At 44.2% G+C, this 16,905-nt stretch overlaps 1 protein-coding gene across 4 annotated transcripts in view; it reads left to right on the top strand.

Annotated features, from left to right (window-relative positions):
• The first annotated feature begins 998 nt into the window (after window positions 1-998).
• fip1l1a (FIP1 like 1a (S. cerevisiae)) overlaps window positions 999-16,905 on the top strand; it is a 30,971-nt gene continuing 15,064 nt past the window's right edge. Inside the window, exons 1-10 of one of the 4 annotated variants that reach the window (XM_058379489.1) lie at window positions 999-1,282; window positions 1,811-1,883; window positions 2,831-2,876; window positions 2,963-3,036; window positions 4,482-4,528; window positions 5,911-6,015; window positions 7,255-7,382; window positions 7,505-7,548; window positions 8,005-8,104; window positions 8,281-8,422. In XM_058379489.1, coding sequence (XP_058235472.1) covers window positions 1,213-1,282; window positions 1,811-1,883; window positions 2,831-2,876; window positions 2,963-3,036; window positions 4,482-4,528; window positions 5,911-6,015; window positions 7,255-7,382; window positions 7,505-7,548; window positions 8,005-8,104; window positions 8,281-8,422 — 829 coding nt within the window. In that variant the 5' untranslated portion in view covers window positions 999-1,212. The remainder of the gene's footprint in view (window positions 1,283-1,810; window positions 1,884-2,830; window positions 2,877-2,962; window positions 3,037-4,481; window positions 4,529-5,910; window positions 6,016-7,254; window positions 7,383-7,504; window positions 7,549-8,004; window positions 8,105-8,280; window positions 8,423-16,905) is intronic. The other 3 variants (XM_058379491.1, XM_058379487.1, XM_058379490.1) reach the window with 3 other exon arrangements.

The raw sequence follows: 16,905 nt of genomic DNA, 5'->3' as shown, positions 1-16,905 counted from the left end.
TCTTTATTCACACATTTCTTTTGATTTTTCATTTGGACAGAAAATGCATTTATTGAACAAAAAAAAACCATGCACAATCTTTTCAGTTTCTCTCACCAGCAATAATGTAACAGCTAGATCTTCACAGCCCAGGCTGCAATTGTTTGCATGCTTTGTGTCAAAAACAGTTCAAAACCAAATGCATAGAATGATCAAAATAGATTAAAAAAAAAGAGAGAAACACTGATCTCAGTCAAAGGTCTAATAATAAGTGCTCTGGCGGTTTACTCCGGGTACTCCGGTTTCCTCTCACAGTCCAAAAACATGTACATTAGGTTGATTGATGATTCTAAATTGCCCATAGGAGTGAGTGTGAGTGTGTGTGTGGTTGTCTGTCTATATGTGTGGCCCTGTGATGGACTGGTCCAGGGTGTACACCTGCCTTTCACCCAATGTGTGCTGAGATAAGCTCCAGCAGATCCCCAAGACCCTAATTAGGAATAAAGTGGGTATAGAAAATGGATGGATGGATGGAGTGTTCTGGCTCCCAATGTGTTTTCTGATTCATGATTTATTTAAAATAATGGATCTGCTTTAATGTTAATACTCATTAATGTTTCTTATGTAATTGTATTGTGGTTAGGGTTGCAAAATTCCCGGAATTATCAAGGCTGGGAACTTCCCATGGGAATTAACAAGAATAGATGGGATTTAACGGAAATATATGAGAATTAACGGGAAAATATGGGAATTAACAGGAGTTAATGTGAATAAACTGGGAATTTGCAAAATATCAGGTTAGCCTATAACAGGGAACTTAAATGTAGTTGAAAAAAATATATCTTGCATCACAATCTTGGTTAAAACAACCAGATTTAATGCAATTTGAGTTGAATTTCTACCCTGTATATTCCTCCATCACATGCACACGGCACTGCAGAAAGAAGAGGTGTGATAAAATTATAAGAGAGGTGTTAATAATGAGAATAAAACAATAATAATTGAGCTCTGAACTCCGTTTACTTCCTGCGGCCCTGAAAAACCCCAAGCGGTGGTCACGTGGCGTGTCCAAGCAGCGCGTGTCCTTAGAAACCACACACCGGCTCCAACTTGGACAGCTGTTACCACCTGCTAGTGTCTGCGGCTCAAACAAACCACAACAAACTAACATCTCTACCGGTCATATCGCTTCATAGAGAGGGTTTCTTTTTCCCAGGTGGTCAGTCGCTCAGGATGTCAGCTGGGGAAACGGACAAAACGACCGGCTATGCTAGTCCGGATGACGAGGACTGGCTTTACGGAGGTGAGGGAGAAATGTTCAGAAATGTCGATAATCGATGAGTTTATTAAAAACGAAAAAAACAAAACAAAGTGTCACCAATTAAATTAGAGACCGTCATGACGTCATCACAATTTGATGCGACTTATTATCTAGCGAAGAAACCCGACTGAAAACTGATGGGGCTTCAGCTGTGTTCATATGATCTGGTGTGTTACCCAACCGTTATTTTCAAGCTGCAGGTGTTCTACAGAAGATAACACACACACACACACACACACACACACACACACACAGAGTTCAGATGCAGCCAGGTAGTAGATAGAGAGAAACCTGCACACACATCACACTAAGCAGACTGTGATCAAACTTCTGCCTGTTTGAAATGAACACACACACACACACACACAGAGTTCAGATGCAGCCATGTAGTAGAGATAAACCTGCAGACTGTGATCAAACTTCTGCCTTGACTGATGTTTGAAATGAACACACACACACACACACACACACACATCCATCACTTCTTATTCCTTTTGGTCACGTCTTTAGACAACAACGACGATGTGGAGGACGATGACGCTGGTGATGACGACGATAAGAAGACTGAGACTGAAATTTTCAGGTGAGATTTCCTCCCAGTCTGATCACATGACCTGAACTGCTGCATCCTTACACTCTGTATATTGCGTCAATTAAGTCCTACTGACCCATTCACACGTCTGGCATCCTAGTTTTGCCTCTGGCAGTATGCGTCCTGTTTATTTTCCAGCTCGTGTTTTCTTCTCTAATAAATAGAGTGGCATTGTTTGTGAGGCAGAGCGAGTGAGGAACTGAGCTGGAATGAAATGGGTCATCACATTTATTTCTCATTAGCTGGAGTTATGCTAGACTAATGAAGCGTGCACGTTTAATACCCGGTAAGCTCAGTGCTTGGTAATGACATGTCATATGAAAAACACTTGGAGTGGATGTGGAGCTGAGGGAGAAATGACTTTCTGACTGCTCGTTAAATTCATCGGCTCGAGCACACGTACACACGAGAGCTTCAACCCGAACAAAATCCGTTTGGAGCCTGATGCAGCGTTTCCCATTTCCGCCCGCTTAAAGATGCAGATTTTACTTTTTATTTCCTATCAAATCCGATACCATGCTCGGATTCCGAAGCCTGGCTTGTAAACTGATCCTCCAAGCCACTCGGGTATCTGTTCAGGCCATAAAATCTGCTTCTGCATTGGGCTACAGAATAGACAGCGCTGTATCTTCATACCAGATTCACAACTCTGCTGAAACTCTGAGGCTGAGCCTTTATTAATATTCCTTGGTCATGTGACTCAGACTCCTGATTTAGCTCTCTCTCTCTCTCTCTCTCTCTCTCTCTCTCTCTCTTTTCCCCCTCTTTGCACCAGTGTTGCAGTCCTGGAGGTCTGCAGTACTTGCACAGATTGGCATTTTTTTCTATTCATACCCCAGGGCTTGTGATAAATGACTGGTTACTTGAATTAGAATTAGAGAAAGATTCTTCTGTCTTCATTTCTAACATTCATTAATGTTTCTTTTTATTTATCCCAGTGCTTTGGTTGGAGATGTGGAAGGTGTTAATGGAGCGGATAATCAGGTAGCTTTTTAAAAAAAATTATTTTCTAAAGCCGTCAATCACTGCTTTTGTTAATACCACACACGTGCTTTTCTTCCGTCACAAAGGACGTCGACTCGGACAGTGACGACAACTTGCACGTTACCATCAGCAGCCTCCAAACAGATAAGATCCAGAGCATGTGAGTAACCGGCCCTTGAGGTCAAGCAAGACACTCAGTGTCCTCCTCCTGTGTCTCCGGCCATCTCACTACCATATACAAGATCAACTTTTATGCTAAAGAAAGAAATAGTCCGTGTAGCCTCTTTCAGGGTAAAGTTTGGGATAGGAGTTGGCCCATGTCGTTTGTTCAGACGTCTTTTCAAGTTAGTCAAGAGGCTTTTATTTTCATTTAGACCATATATAGCAGATGCAGTACACAGTGAAATGAAACAACGTTCCTCCAGGACGTCCCTGGTGCTACATAAAGACAGAGAGCTACAGAAAACGACAGAGACCTAAGGGCTAAAGAGTAAAATTAACCGATTTACATAAAGTACAAACAGTGCAAAGACAATTACAATACACTACAGGACAGATAGATAAAATAGCACTGACTAGTATACACCAATCAGCCACAACATTATGACCACCTGCCTAATATTGTGTTGGTACTCCACTAGATCATTGATCACCATGGGCCCTACCTCACAACTTACATGACTTAAAGGATACTTTCGAACGATGCTGACCACTGCAGACCTGGGAACACCTCACAAGAGCTGCAGTTTTGGAGATGCTCTGACCCAGTGGTCTAGTCATCACAATTCACAATTCACTCGCTCAGATCCTTTTATGCTTGTCCATTTTTCCTGCTTCTAACACATCAACTTTTGAGGATAAAGTGTTCACTTGCTAGGGGGAACGCTGAAGCTGTGTATTTGAAATTTAAGCTTTGAGTTTTAGAAGTTTCAGGCTTTAAAGTTTCCCTGTCTTATTCTGGGGTCCGTACCCAGAATAGAGCTAGCATAAGCCTAAACTCACCCAAAATATTTGCCAGGAGAAAATCACGTGTACTTGTCTACGTCTATAAATGCGATTTCGATAAAATATTTGCGTTTAAGAAAGATATTGGAATGCTTTTCTGTTATTGAATAATATTTCATCATCTATTTAATATCAGTCGGATTTTGCCTATAGCTTTCAGAATAAACGAATAAAGTAAATCAGAGCATCAATAACTGCACAATGTTCATGTCACTGAAGAAACATGTTCAGGTTCTCTACTGAGACCTTCAGGTTCCGGCTTCAGAGGAATTATTGCTGATTATCCACGAGCATAGGTGACTAGAAGTGGGCGTGTCCAGCGACGTGACGAAGGTTATGTAAAAACGAAGCGACTACCAATAGGAGTGAAGACAGTATATGATTCAGTATATATATATATAACCACTGCTGAACACTCAAATCTCCCTCCTGGATGATTCACTTTAGACGTACGTTGTCACCATGGCAACCAGTAGCAGAAACGCCTCCTGATGACCGAAAGCTGTAGAACCTCAGGGTTTCTGGATGGTTTGGCGTCAGGAGGTCAGTGATTCTGTGTTAGATCACTAACTGGAATGTGGTGTGTGTTTCTGTTTGCAGTAGTACTCCTGTCCACCTCAAGACCTCAAGCATCACCACTGGGTCAGGTAACTGACCACTGACCTTTAACCTCTCAGCTCTTTATCTTTAAAACTACAAGCTCTAAAGGTGCTGTAATAATATAGTTATTTCTTCTCTTCTTCTTCTTCTTCTTCTTCTTCTTCTTCTTCTTCTTCTTCTTCTTCTTCTTCTTCTTCTTCTTGTTCCTCCTCCTCTTCTTCTTCTTCTTCTTCTTCTTCTTCTTCTTCTTCTTCTTCTTGTTGTTCCTCCTCCTCTTCTTCTTCTTCTTCTTCTTCTTCTTCTTCTTCTTCTTCCCCCTCCTCTTCTTCTTCTTCTTCTTCTTCTTCTTCTTCTTCTTCTTCTTCTTCTTCTTCTTGTTCCTCTTCCTCTTCTTCTTCTTGTTCCTCTTCTTCCTCTTCTTGTTCCTCTTCCTCTTCTTCTTTTTCCTCTTCTTCTTCTTGTTTTTCCTCTTCTTCTTCTTCTTCTTGTTCTTCTTCCTCTTCTTGTTCCTCTTCCTCTTCTTCTTCTTTTTCCTCTTCTTCTTCTTGTTTCTCCTCTTCTTCTTCTTCTTCTTGTTCCTCCTCCTCTTCTTCCTCTTCTTCTTCTTCTTCTTCTTCTTCTTCTTCTTCTTCTTCTCCTTCTTCTTCTTCTTCTTCTTGTTCCTCCTCCTCTTCCTCTTCTTCTTCTTTTTCCTCTTCTTCTTCTTGTTTCTCCTCTTCTTCTTCTTCTTCTTGTTCCTCCTCCTCTTCTTCTTCTTCTTGTTCCTCCTCCTCTTCTTCTTCTTCTTCTTCTTCTTGTTCCTCCTCTTCTTCTTCTTCTTCTTGTTTCTCCTCTTCTTCTTCTTCTTCTTGTTCCTCCTCCTCTTCCTCTTCTTCCTCTTCTTCTTCTCCTTCTTCTTCTTCTTTTTCTTCTTCCTCTTCTACTGCTACTGCTACTTGGGACTCTACTTTGCTCTAATTTTTTGGCCATGTTGAGTTCATCACCATGATCATCATTTCCATCTTACTGGATTTTCTCCCACTGTGATTTTTTCCCCTTCATATGAATTCTGTATAATCATCACAATATTTGGACCTCCTGCCTTTTTCAATATGCGTGATGGTTTCTCCATAACGTTCCATTTCTCAGCAAGATGTCACAACACTGATGTCGAACCTAGCGCATGATTTTAGCACCGAACAAGCTTCATGTTACTCTGTAACTTGGGAGGGCTACTGAAAACAGGAAGTGAAGTCACCATCTCCGAGGCTTCGCCTATCAGTGTCAAATTTAATCTCCTTAGGAAGGAGCTCTGATGATCCAAATGTTTTTTGGATGTCCTGCACTGCTTTTCTGGCTTATCGTATCTTATTTTACACTTGATCCAGATGACCAGTCACTGACCAGAAATGTTCTGAGTTTGTGTTCTGTGTTTCTGAATGTCCCCCAGGCACCAAGATCAGAGGAGTGACTCTGGTTGCATTGGACAGCAATACTGGTACTCCAGCACTGGAGGTGGATGAAGAGCTGGAGGAGAAGCCTTGGAGAAAACCTGGTATGTGTGTGTGAGTGTGTGTGAGTGTGTGTGAGTGTGTGTGAGTGTGTGTGAGTGTGTGTGAGTGTGTGTGAGTGTGTGAGTGTGTGTGAGTGAGTGTGTGTGAGTGAGTGAGTGTGAGTGAGTGTGAGTGAGTGTGAGTGAGTGTGTGTGAGTGTGTGTGAGTGTGTGTGAGTGTGTGTGAGTGTGTGTGAGTGTGTGTGAGTGTGTGTGAGTGTGAGTGTACCTTTTGGAGATTAACTGACTGTCTAGCCATTGTTAATGTCACTTAGATACTATGAAGTTGCCTACACACACACACACACACACACACATCTATCTATCTATCTATCTATCTATCTATCTATCTATCTATCTATCTATCTATCTATCTATCTATCTATCTCTCTCTCTCTCTCTCTCTCTCTGTCTTGCCATTTTTAGGCAATCAGCCTAGTCATATAAGTCTAATACACACACACACATGTCTGTCTGTCTGTCTGTCTGTCTGTCTGTCTGTCTCTATTTCTTTCTCTCTATCTATCTATCTATCTATCTATCTATCTATCTATCTATCTATCTATCTATCTATCTATCTATCTATCTATCTATCTATCTATCTCTCTCTCCTTCTCTCTCTCTCTCTCTCTCTCTCTCTCTCTCTATTTTTCAGTTCTAATAATCCTGCTATAGTAGAGGAGTATGGTATATGTACTGATGTATCACTGTGTAAACTGCATGCCTAAATCATCAGGATTGCCTCCAACTGTGTCCCGTCGTTAAAATCATCTAAAATAGACTTGCTCTGGTGGTTTATGGCTATATATAAAATCCAGTCATCACACAGTAGCAGCAGCCAACGTGAAGAAAACAGAACGACTTTCCTCATCACCTAATTATCATCACGAGTGCTTAGGACGAAGGGGATCGTTATTCGGATGCTAATGGGGTGCAGATTCACTGAAATTGTATTTATTTTTAATACACACTCGCTGTTTAATGAAATGCTCCACATGCTGTTAGCCAAACAATTAATTTGCAGCACAAAAGGCCAAAAACTATTTATCTATTTATTTCTGAACTGCCCGAGTTTGCAGTGTGTATGCAGTGGGAACAGTGCTAAAGCTTTGTTTATACGTTGCCTTGTAGCTCCAGGGCTAAATTAATCATCATTTGGGGTATGTGTTGCTTTCATTTCTGTTGGTTTTGGTCCGATTTCTATGAGAGGCTCTGTAAGTGTGTGTGTGTGTGTGCAATCAGGTGCGGACCTGTCAGACTATTTCAACTACGGCTTCAACGATGATACCTGGAAGTCATATTGTGACAAACAGAGGAAACTGCGCATGAGCTCCGAGTTCCTGACCTTAGGCTCATCCGACAAAAACACGGTACTCTGCTTTGACGTTTTTTCAGTTCAAGTTAAAGTCTATAACATTAAAGGGTGTTGATGTAAGCCTTATTGCTTTCTTTCTCTCTGTGTGTGTGTGTGTGTGTGTGTGTGTGTGTCCAGGGTAGTCATGATGTGCTCCTCTCTAAATCAGATTGCTCCTCCAGGTATGTTTCAGCCTCTCATAGACTTCTCAGACTCCTTAACCTTTTAGCTGAGGTGATGGAGCCACGCCCGGTCAGATAGAATTAACCGGCCACACACATGACCACTGATTTTTTGTTTTTTTAGCACAGGCTGTGAAGGAAGCGCTAAGCACTAGGTCAGGTTTCGGTCTTAAATGTAATTCTGAATGACATTTTAATGTGATGATATCACTCACGGCTTGCTGAGGTCAGTGTGTGAGATGTTTCATACGCGTCTGACCCGTGCATGCGGTCAGCATGTCATGTGGATCATGGAGCTACTGAGAGGGTTTTATTTAGAATGTTGATTGAGTTGATTGCGGTTAGCGGTTATGTAAATGGTTGAGATTTTTTTTGCATCCATGTCTCACTGTGTTACACACAGACTTGTGAGGAGTGTGTGTGTGTGTGTGTGTGTGTGTGTGTGTGTGAATGCAGGAAGTTGAAAAGCACCATCGATGTAATCGGAGGGCAAAAAGAGACCATCATTCGTTTGGAAGGGCAAAGAAATCACAGCACAGATGGAAGCATCACGCAGGTGTGTGTGTGTGTGTGTGTGTGTGTGTGTGAGAGAGAGAGAGAGAGAGAGGGAGATGATGGAGTGAAACACATTTGTGTATAATGAATGGACTGTGTCTAGGGTTTGTTACATAACCCTTGCTTTTGTGTGTGTGTGTGTGTGTGTGTGTGTGTGTGCGCGCGTGTGTGTTGCAGGTGCAGTCCTCTTCTGAACAGCCCGTGCACGCTGAGCCACCATCCACTAAGCTGCCTCCTTTCTTTCCCCCCATCATTCCTCCTCCACCTTTTCCTCTTCTCTCCATCAGTAGCACTCCTCCTTTTATACCACAGCCACTACGTAAGAAACACACCTGTCTATCTATCTATCTATCTATCTATCTATCTGTCTGTCTGTCTGTCTGTCTGTCTGTCTGTCTGTCTGTTTATCTATTTATCTATCTGTCTGTCTGTCACTCCTCCTTTTATATATCAGCCACTACATAAGACACACACACACACACACATACAAAGGTCTAGTCTTTTGTGAGGTTCTACCTTTTACTATAGTCATATAAATTTTAGTGTTGCAGATAGGAACTAGATTATTGCTGAATGTCAGAATGCAGATCAACCCAGCTGCTGTTTATGGAGAGTTGTGTTAAAGCTCATCCACTCAACTACACATCAACTCACATTCTCTCACACACACACACACTTTTTTTTTTTTTAACACAGTAATGTCATGGCAGCATTACACACCAGACTGTTTCATCCGTTTGGCTCTTAGATCACTGATCTACACCAAAGGCACTGCTGCATCTGAGTGCTGTACTCCATTTTATGGTGTGTGTGTGTGTGTGTGTGATATGGCATGCTCTTGCAATTAGGTTCTGTCCATTTTGGTTTACACTTTAAAGATTTTCCAATAATCTATATTGTTCTTGTCCCAGAGGTCATAGGTCATTGTTAATGTGTCCATCTGGCCAGTTTCAGTTGTCACCTGTAGCTCATGTGCTTTCTCTTGGTCTAAAGGTCAAAAGTCAAGCATGAGCGTATGTGAGAGTGTGAGTGTGTGTGTGAGAGCTTGTGTAAGAGTGTGTGTGTGTGTGTGTGCCCGAGCATGATTGTGTGTGAGTGTGTGTGCTTGTGAGAGAGAGTGTGAGTGTATTTGTGTGCAAGAGCATGATTGTGTGTGTGTGTGTGTGTGAGAATGTGTGTGCACAAGCATGATTGTGTGTGTGAGTGTAAGTGTGTGCACAAGCATGATTGTGTGTGTGTGTGTGTGAGAGAGAGAGTGATTGTGTGTGTGTGTGCACGAGTATGATTGTGTGTGTGTGTGCACAGGTATGTTTGCGTGTGTGTGTGTGCACGAGTATGATTGTGCGTGTCTGTGTGTGTGTATGTGTGCACGGGTATGTTTGCGTGTGTGTGTGTGTGTGTGTGTCTGTGCACGAGTATGACTATGTGTGTCTCTGTGTGTGTGTGTGTGTGTGTGTGTGTGTGTGTGTGTGTGTGCACGAGTATGATTGTGTGTGTCTCTGTGTGTGTGTGTGCACGGGTATGTTTGTGTGTGTGTGTGTGTGTGTGTGCACGAGTATGATTGTGTGTGTCTCTGTGTGTGTGTGTGCACGGGTATGTTTGTGTGTGTGTGTGTGTGTGTGTGTGTGTGTGCACGAGTATGATTGTGTGTGTCTCTGTGTGTGTGTGTGCACGGGTATGTTTGCGTGTGTGTGTGTGTGCACAAGTATGATTGTGTGTGTGTGTGCACGGGTATGTTTGCGTGTGTGTGTGTGTGCATGGGTATGTTTGCGTGTGTGTGTGTGCACAAGCATGATTGCGTGTGTTTGTGTGTGTGTGCACCAGTATGATTGTGTGTGTGTGTGTTTGTGTGTGAGAGAGAGAGAGTGAGGGTGTGTATGTGTGTGCACAAGCGTGATTTTGTGTTTGTGTGTGAGTGTGAATGTGAGTTTGTGCACGTGCATGATTTTGTGTTTGTGTGTGTGTGTGTGTGTGTGTGTGTGTGTGTGCACGAGTATGATTGTGTGTGTCTCTGTGTGTGTGTGTGCACGGGTATGTTTGCGTGTGTGTGTGTGTGCACAAGTATGATTGTGTGTGTGTGTGCACGGGTATGTTTGCGTGTGTGTGTGTGTGCATGGGTATGTTTGCGTGTGTGTGTGTGCACAAGCATGATTGCGTGTGTTTGTGTGTGTGTGCACCAGTATGATTGTGTGTGTGTGTGTTTGTGTGTGAGAGAGAGAGAGTGAGGGTGTGTATGTGTGTGCACAAGCGTGATTTTGTGTTTGTGTGTGAGTGTGAATGTGAGTTTGTGCACGTGCATGATTTTGTGTTTGTGTGTGTGTGTGTGTGTGAGTTTGTGCACGTGCATGATTTTGTGTGAGTGTGAGTGTGAATGTGAGTTTGTGCACGTGCATGATTTTGTGTGTGAGTGTGTGTGTGTGCACGTGCATGATTTTGTGTGTGTGTGTGTGTGTGCACATGCATGATTTTGTGTGTGTGTGAGTGTGAGTGTGTGCACGTGCATGATTTTGTGTGTGTGTGTGTGTGCACGTGCATGATTTTGTGTGTGTGTGTGTGTGCACATGCATGATTTTGTGTGTGTGTGTGAGTGTGAGTGTGTGCACGTGCATGATTTTGTGTGTGTGTGTGTGTGTGTGTGTGTGCACGTGCATGATTTTGTGTGTGTGTGTGAGTGTGAATGTGAGTTTGTGCACGTGCATGATTTTGTGTGTGTGTGTGAGTGTGAGTGTGTGCACGTGCATGATTTTGTGTGTGTGTGTGTGAATGTGAGTTTGTGCACGTGCATGATTTTGTGTGTGTGTGTGTGTGTGCACGTGCATGATTTTGTGTGTGTGTGTGTGTGTGTGTGTGCACGTGCATGATTTTGTGTGTGTGTGTGAGTGTGAATGTGAGTTTGTGCACGTGCATGATTTTGTGTGTGTGAGTGTGAGTTTGTGCACGTGCATGATTTTGTGTGTGTGTGTGAGTGTGAGTTTGTGCACGTGCATGATTTTGTGTGTGTGTGTGAGTGTGAGTTTGTGCACGTGCATGATTTTGTGTGTGTGTGTGTATGAATAAATAACAGTAGTGGGTTGTATGTAAAGAACAGTGATAAACAGTGGTGTAGTTATTGTGGTATATTAAAGTGTTGAGTTCTGCAGGCTCTGTCTCTGAGATAAGGGTTAATAAATGACAAGTTGATTTTCCCGCTCTATAAATAACAAGGCTTTGCTGCAGGTTCTGTGTGTGTGTGTGTGTGTGTGTGTGTGCCATGGGTGTTCACGTATGTCTGTGTGCAGTCTGCGGTGTATAAATCATTCAGACACACATGCGTAACTGCATGCAGCTTTAAAGTGACGCATCCTTCTCCTCATAGTCTTCCTCACGGACTAGCCAGGAAGTGCACAGCTGATCGCTCCTGGTCCTTCATCTTCAAAGCCCACTTCGATATCTTACCAAGACAAACCCCGCCGTCCCGCACAGCCGGTCTTACCCCCATCCGCCCCTCAGAATGCCCCCTTCATCCCCCTGACGCTACCAAAATATCAAACATCCGTGCCAGAGCGCTGCCTTTGAAGTGCGGCCTTTTAAGCTTGACTCGGAGCTCTAACCTTCCTCCGTCTCTAACTCGAGTCCCTCCACATAACCCCCAGAACTGACAACTCGCACTCGCACACATGTGCTGGCTTGTCCCGCCTTTCCTTTTGTCAAGTAGATGTGCAATGTCGGGCTAAAAATAGCAGCGTGTGGCAAGAGAAAGTGCCACGGCAGCAGAACTGTGTGAAAATGTGCTGAATGACCCAGCTCGAGAGAAAGAGGGTTAGAGAGAGAGAGAATATGAGAGCGAGTGAGAGAGAATGAGAGAGAGCAAGACTATGAGAGAGAGAGAGAGAGAGAGAGAGAGAGGGAGGAAATATCTGCAGCTAAGAAAGAAAGGATTAGGAGGCAGGATGTTGAAGTGATACTAAACACATGCTGAATTTCTTTGTTCAAAAGCAAAAGCCACATTCTTCTAGAAGAACATTTGTGAGGTCAGGCACTGATGTTGGACGAGAAGGTCGGTCTCCGCTCTAATTCATCCTAAAGGTGTTCTATATGGTTGAGGTCAGGACTCTATGAAGTTCCTCCACACTAAATTTGCTCATCTATGTCTTTATGGACCTTGCTTTGTGCACTGGTGTCCAGTCATGTTGGAACAGGAAGGGGTCATCCCCAAACTGTTCCCACAAAGCATGAAATTGTCCAGAATATCTTGGTATGAAGCTGAAGCATTAAGAGTTTCTGTCACTGGAACTGAGGGGACAAGCCCAAACCCCTGAAAAACAACACCTGAAATCAATGATTTGGTGTCCCAAAACTTTTGGCAATGTAGTGTAAATCTTGCCAAAGCTGTGTGATTATTTGTCAGTGCCACGCCTTCTTTCTTTCCCAGAGAAGAAGCTCGGGTCAGGATGGTTCTGTTACATCAGTGAAGTTGAGCTAATGACATTGCTGGACTTTAAGAACAGGAGAGAAGAGCTGATATTCAGCCTCATGATGCTCCTCAGGGCTTTAAGGCTTTTCGGGTTTATAAGTATTTCTGTTTGTATCTGATATGATATAGCCTTCGAACCAAAACAGACCGTCTTCTGTCAAAATATCAAGAGAAGGAGCAACAACATCTTTTTGTAGTTCAGCTCACCTGATAGATCATCTTATTGTTAATTCCTGACCAGGATTTCTATGGTGAAAAATGCTTGATATAAAAAAAAAAATCTTGGCAACCCCACAGACCCTGCATCCTTCAGGAAAAAGGTACAAATGAACTCAGAGTAATGAACGAACTTTGGTCTGAAAGGATCGAGTGAACCCTGAGACAAAAATAAAAAATAATAGGAACAAGTACATCCAGATAAACAAGCTCCTAATGTAAGAGTGGTATTGAAAATTCACCAGGCCTTTGGAGGAGTGTTCTGTGGTCAGAAGAAAGAAAACTGACCTGTGTATGGAGGAAAAAGAGCTAGGCTTTTAATCCTAGCTGTGAAGCATGGGGGTGTTAGCATCATCAGAGCATCTCCAAAACTGCAGCTCTTTTGGGGTGTTCCCGGTCTGCAGTGGTCAGTATCTATCAAAAGTGGTCCAAGGAAGGAACAGTGGTGAACCGGAGACAGGGTCATGGGCGGCCGAGGCTCAATGATGCAGATGGGGAGCAAAGGCTGGTCCGTGTGATCCGATCCAACAGACGAGCTACAGTTGATTAAATTGATTAAAGAGGTTAATGCTGGTTCTGATAGAAAGGTGTCAGAATACACAGTGCATACACAGTGTACACAGTTTGTTGCGTATGGAGCTGCATAGCTGCAGACCAGTCAGATTGCCCATGCTGACCACTGTGCACTGCAACAATGAGCATGTGAGCATCTGAACTGGACCACGGAGCAATGGAAGAAGGTGGTCTGGTCTGATGAATCACGTTTTCTTTTACATCACGTAGATGGCCAGGTGTGTGTGCTTCACTTACCAGGGGAGTACATGGCACCAGGATGCACTATGGGAAGAAGGCGAGCCGGTGGAGGCAGTGTCATGATTTGGTCAATGTTCTGCTGGGAAACCTTGGGTCCTGCCATCCATGTGGCTGTTACTTTGACATGTACCACCTACCTAAGCATTGTTGCAGACCATGTACACCCTTTCATGGAAACAGTATTCCCTGAAGGCTGTGGCCTCTTTCAGCAGGGTAATGCGCTGTGCCACAAAGCAAAAATGTTTCAGGAATGATTTCATGACCACAACAACTAGTTTGAGGTGTTGACTCTGCCTCCAAATTCCACAGATCTCAATCCAATCCAGCATCTGTGGGATGTGCTGGACAAACAAGTCCGATCCATGGAGGCCCCACGTCACAACTTACAGGACTTAAAGGATCTGCTGCTAACATCTTGGTGCCAGATACCACAGCACACCTTCAGGGATCTAGTGGAGTTCATGCCTCGACGGTTAAGGGCTGTTTTGGCAGCAAAAGGGAAACCAGCACAATATTAGGCAGGTGGTCATAATGTTATGGCTGATCAGTGTGTCTATCTTATCTTATCCTAACCTTTGGGCAACTGAAAATCTGATCTAGTGACCTGTCCATCTCTGAGATGTTATGTTGAAATGACCTCGTTTGGAAAGACAGGACATTGTGATTGGAATGTTTGGACACACCGCAGTCCATAATTGTTGGTTAACTCCAGGTTAACCTTCTCATCTGGTGTAAGCGTTCTCACTCACTAGCCCGTTCAACGCTTAATCTTTTTCGACTCCGTCTGTAAGTACTCAGGTTTATAAACGGCCCGGCGTCTCGGCCGCTCTTAATGATTACAGAAAGAGGGAAAGGATAAAAGGTGAAGCGAGGTGAAAGGGAAATGGGAAAAAGCAGGACAGACACGCAACCACAATCAACCTCCTCCATTAGCTTCCTTACAGGCTGCCAAATACGTCACTGCACACAACACATCAAACCCTGGTTACACACACACACACACACACACACACACACACACACACACACACACACACACACATGCACGCACGCTCTCTCATGCTTAACTGCACACAATTAAACGCAAGCTCAACCTGAAAAGCTGCTTGTGTTGATAGTTTGGGAGTCTACTCTAGTTATAATAGGAAAGGGTTATTAGATTCTGATGATATTATTTGAGGCGTTTTTTGCAAAACATTTCTCAAGTTAATGGCAGGAGAAGCCACTGCATTTAAAACTGTGTGTGTGTGTGTGTGTGTGTGTAAGCAGGCTGTGATGGGTGTTTGTGTGTGTGTGTGTGTGTGTGTAAGCAGGCTGTGATGGGTGTTTGTGTGTGTGTGTGACCAGGCTGTGATGTGTGTTTGTGTGTGTGTGTGTGTGTGTGACCAGGCTGTGATGTGTGTTTGTGTGTGTGTGTGTGTGTGTGTGTGACCAGGCTGTGATGTGTGTTTGTGTGTGTGTGTGTGTGTGTGTGTGTGTGTGACCAGGCTGTGATGTGTGTTTGTGTGTGTGTGTGTGTGTGTGTGACCAGGCTGTGATGTGTGTTTGTGTGTGTGTGTGTGTGTGTGTGTGTGACCAGGCTGTGATGTGTGTTTGTGTGTGTGTGTGTGTGTGTGTGTGTGTGACCAGGCTGTGATGTGTGTTTGTGTGTGTGTGTGTAAGCAGGCTGTGATGGGTGACTTGTTTTAGTGTGTGTGTGTGTGTGTGTGTAACCAGGGTTTGATGGGTGGTGTGTGTAACCAGGGTTTGATGGGTGGTGTGTGTGTGTGTGTGTAACCAGGGTTTGATGGGTGGTGTGTGTAACCAGGGTTTGATGGGTAGTGTGTGTGTGTGTGTAACCAGGGTTTGATGGGTAGTGTGTGTGTGTAACCAGGGTTTCATGGGTAGTGTGTGTGTATGTCTGTGTAACCAGGGTTTGATGGGTGGTGTGTGTGTGTGTGTGTGTAACCAGGGTTTGATGGGTGGTGTGTGTGTGTGTGTGTGTGTAACCAGGGTTTGATGGGTGGTGTGTGTAACCAGGGTTTGATGGGTGGTGTGTGTAACCAGGGTTTGATGGGTGGTGTGTGTGTGTGTGTGTGTGTGTGTGTGTGTGTAACCAGGGTTTGATGGGTGGTGTGTGTGTGTGTGTGTGTGTGTGTAACCAGGGTTTGATGGGTGGTGTGTGTGTGTGTGTGTGTAACCAGGGTTTGATGGGTAGTGTGTGTGTGTAACCAGGGTTTCATGGATAGTGTGTGTGTATGTCTGTGTAACCAGGGTTTGATGGGTGGTGTGTGTGTGTGTGTGTAACCAGGGTTTGATGGGTGGTGTGTGTGTGTGTGTGTGTGTAACCAGGGTTTGATGGGTGGTATGTGTGTGTGTGTGTAACCAGGGTTTGATGGGTGGTGTGTGTGTGTGTGTGTGTAACCAGGGTTTGATGGGTGGTGTGTGTGTAACCAGGGTTTGATGGGTGGTGTGTGTGTGTGTGTAGCCAGGGTTTGATGGGTGGTGTGTGTGTGTGTGTGTGTAACCAGGGTTTGATGGGTGGTGTGTGTGTGTGTAACCAGGGTTTGATGGGTGGTGTGTGTGTGTGTAACCAGGGTTTGATGGGTGGTCTGTGTGGGTGTGTGTGTGTGTAACCAGGGTTTGATGGGTGGTGTGTGTGTGTGTGTGTGTGTAACCAGGGTTTGATGGGTGGTGTGTGTGTGTGTGTGTAACCAGGGTTTGATGGGTGGTGTGTGTGTGTGTGTGTGTGTGTAACCAGGGTTTGATGGGTAGTGTGTGTGTAACCAGGGTTTGATGGGTGGTGTGTATGTGTAACCAGGGTTTCATGGGTAGTGTGTGTGTATGTCTGTGTAACCAGGGTTTGATGGGTGGTGTGTGTGTGTGTGTGTGTGTAACCAGGGATTGATGGGTGGTGTGTGTAACCAGGGTTTGATGGGTGGTGTGTGTAACTAGGGTTTGATGGGTGGTGTGTGTGTGTGTGTAACCAGGGTTTGATGGGTGGTGTGTGTGTGTGTGTGTGTGTGACCAGGGTTTGATGGGTGGTGTGTGTAACCAGGGTTTGATGGGTGGTGTGTGTAACTAGGGTTTGATGGGTGGTGTGTGTGTGTGTGTAACCAGGGTTTGATGGGTGGTGTGTGTGTGTGTGACCAGGGTTTGATGGGTGGTGTGTGTGTGTGTAACCAGGGTTTGATGGGTGGTGTGTGTGTGTAACCAGGGTTTGATGGGTGGTGTGTGTGTGTGTGTGTGTGTAACCAGGGTTTGATGGGTGGTGTGTGTGTGTGTGTGTAACCAGGGTTTGATGGGTGGTGTGTGTGTGTGTGTGTGTGTGTAACCAGGGT

The sequence above is a fragment of the Hemibagrus wyckioides genome, linkage group LG25 (genome assembly GCF_019097595.1).
Source record: "Hemibagrus wyckioides isolate EC202008001 linkage group LG25, SWU_Hwy_1.0, whole genome shotgun sequence".
Lineage (NCBI taxonomy): Eukaryota > Metazoa > Chordata > Actinopteri > Siluriformes > Bagridae > Hemibagrus > Hemibagrus wyckioides.
Note: the sequence above shows the minus strand (reverse complement) of the source record. Positions and strands in the feature narration are given on the sequence as shown.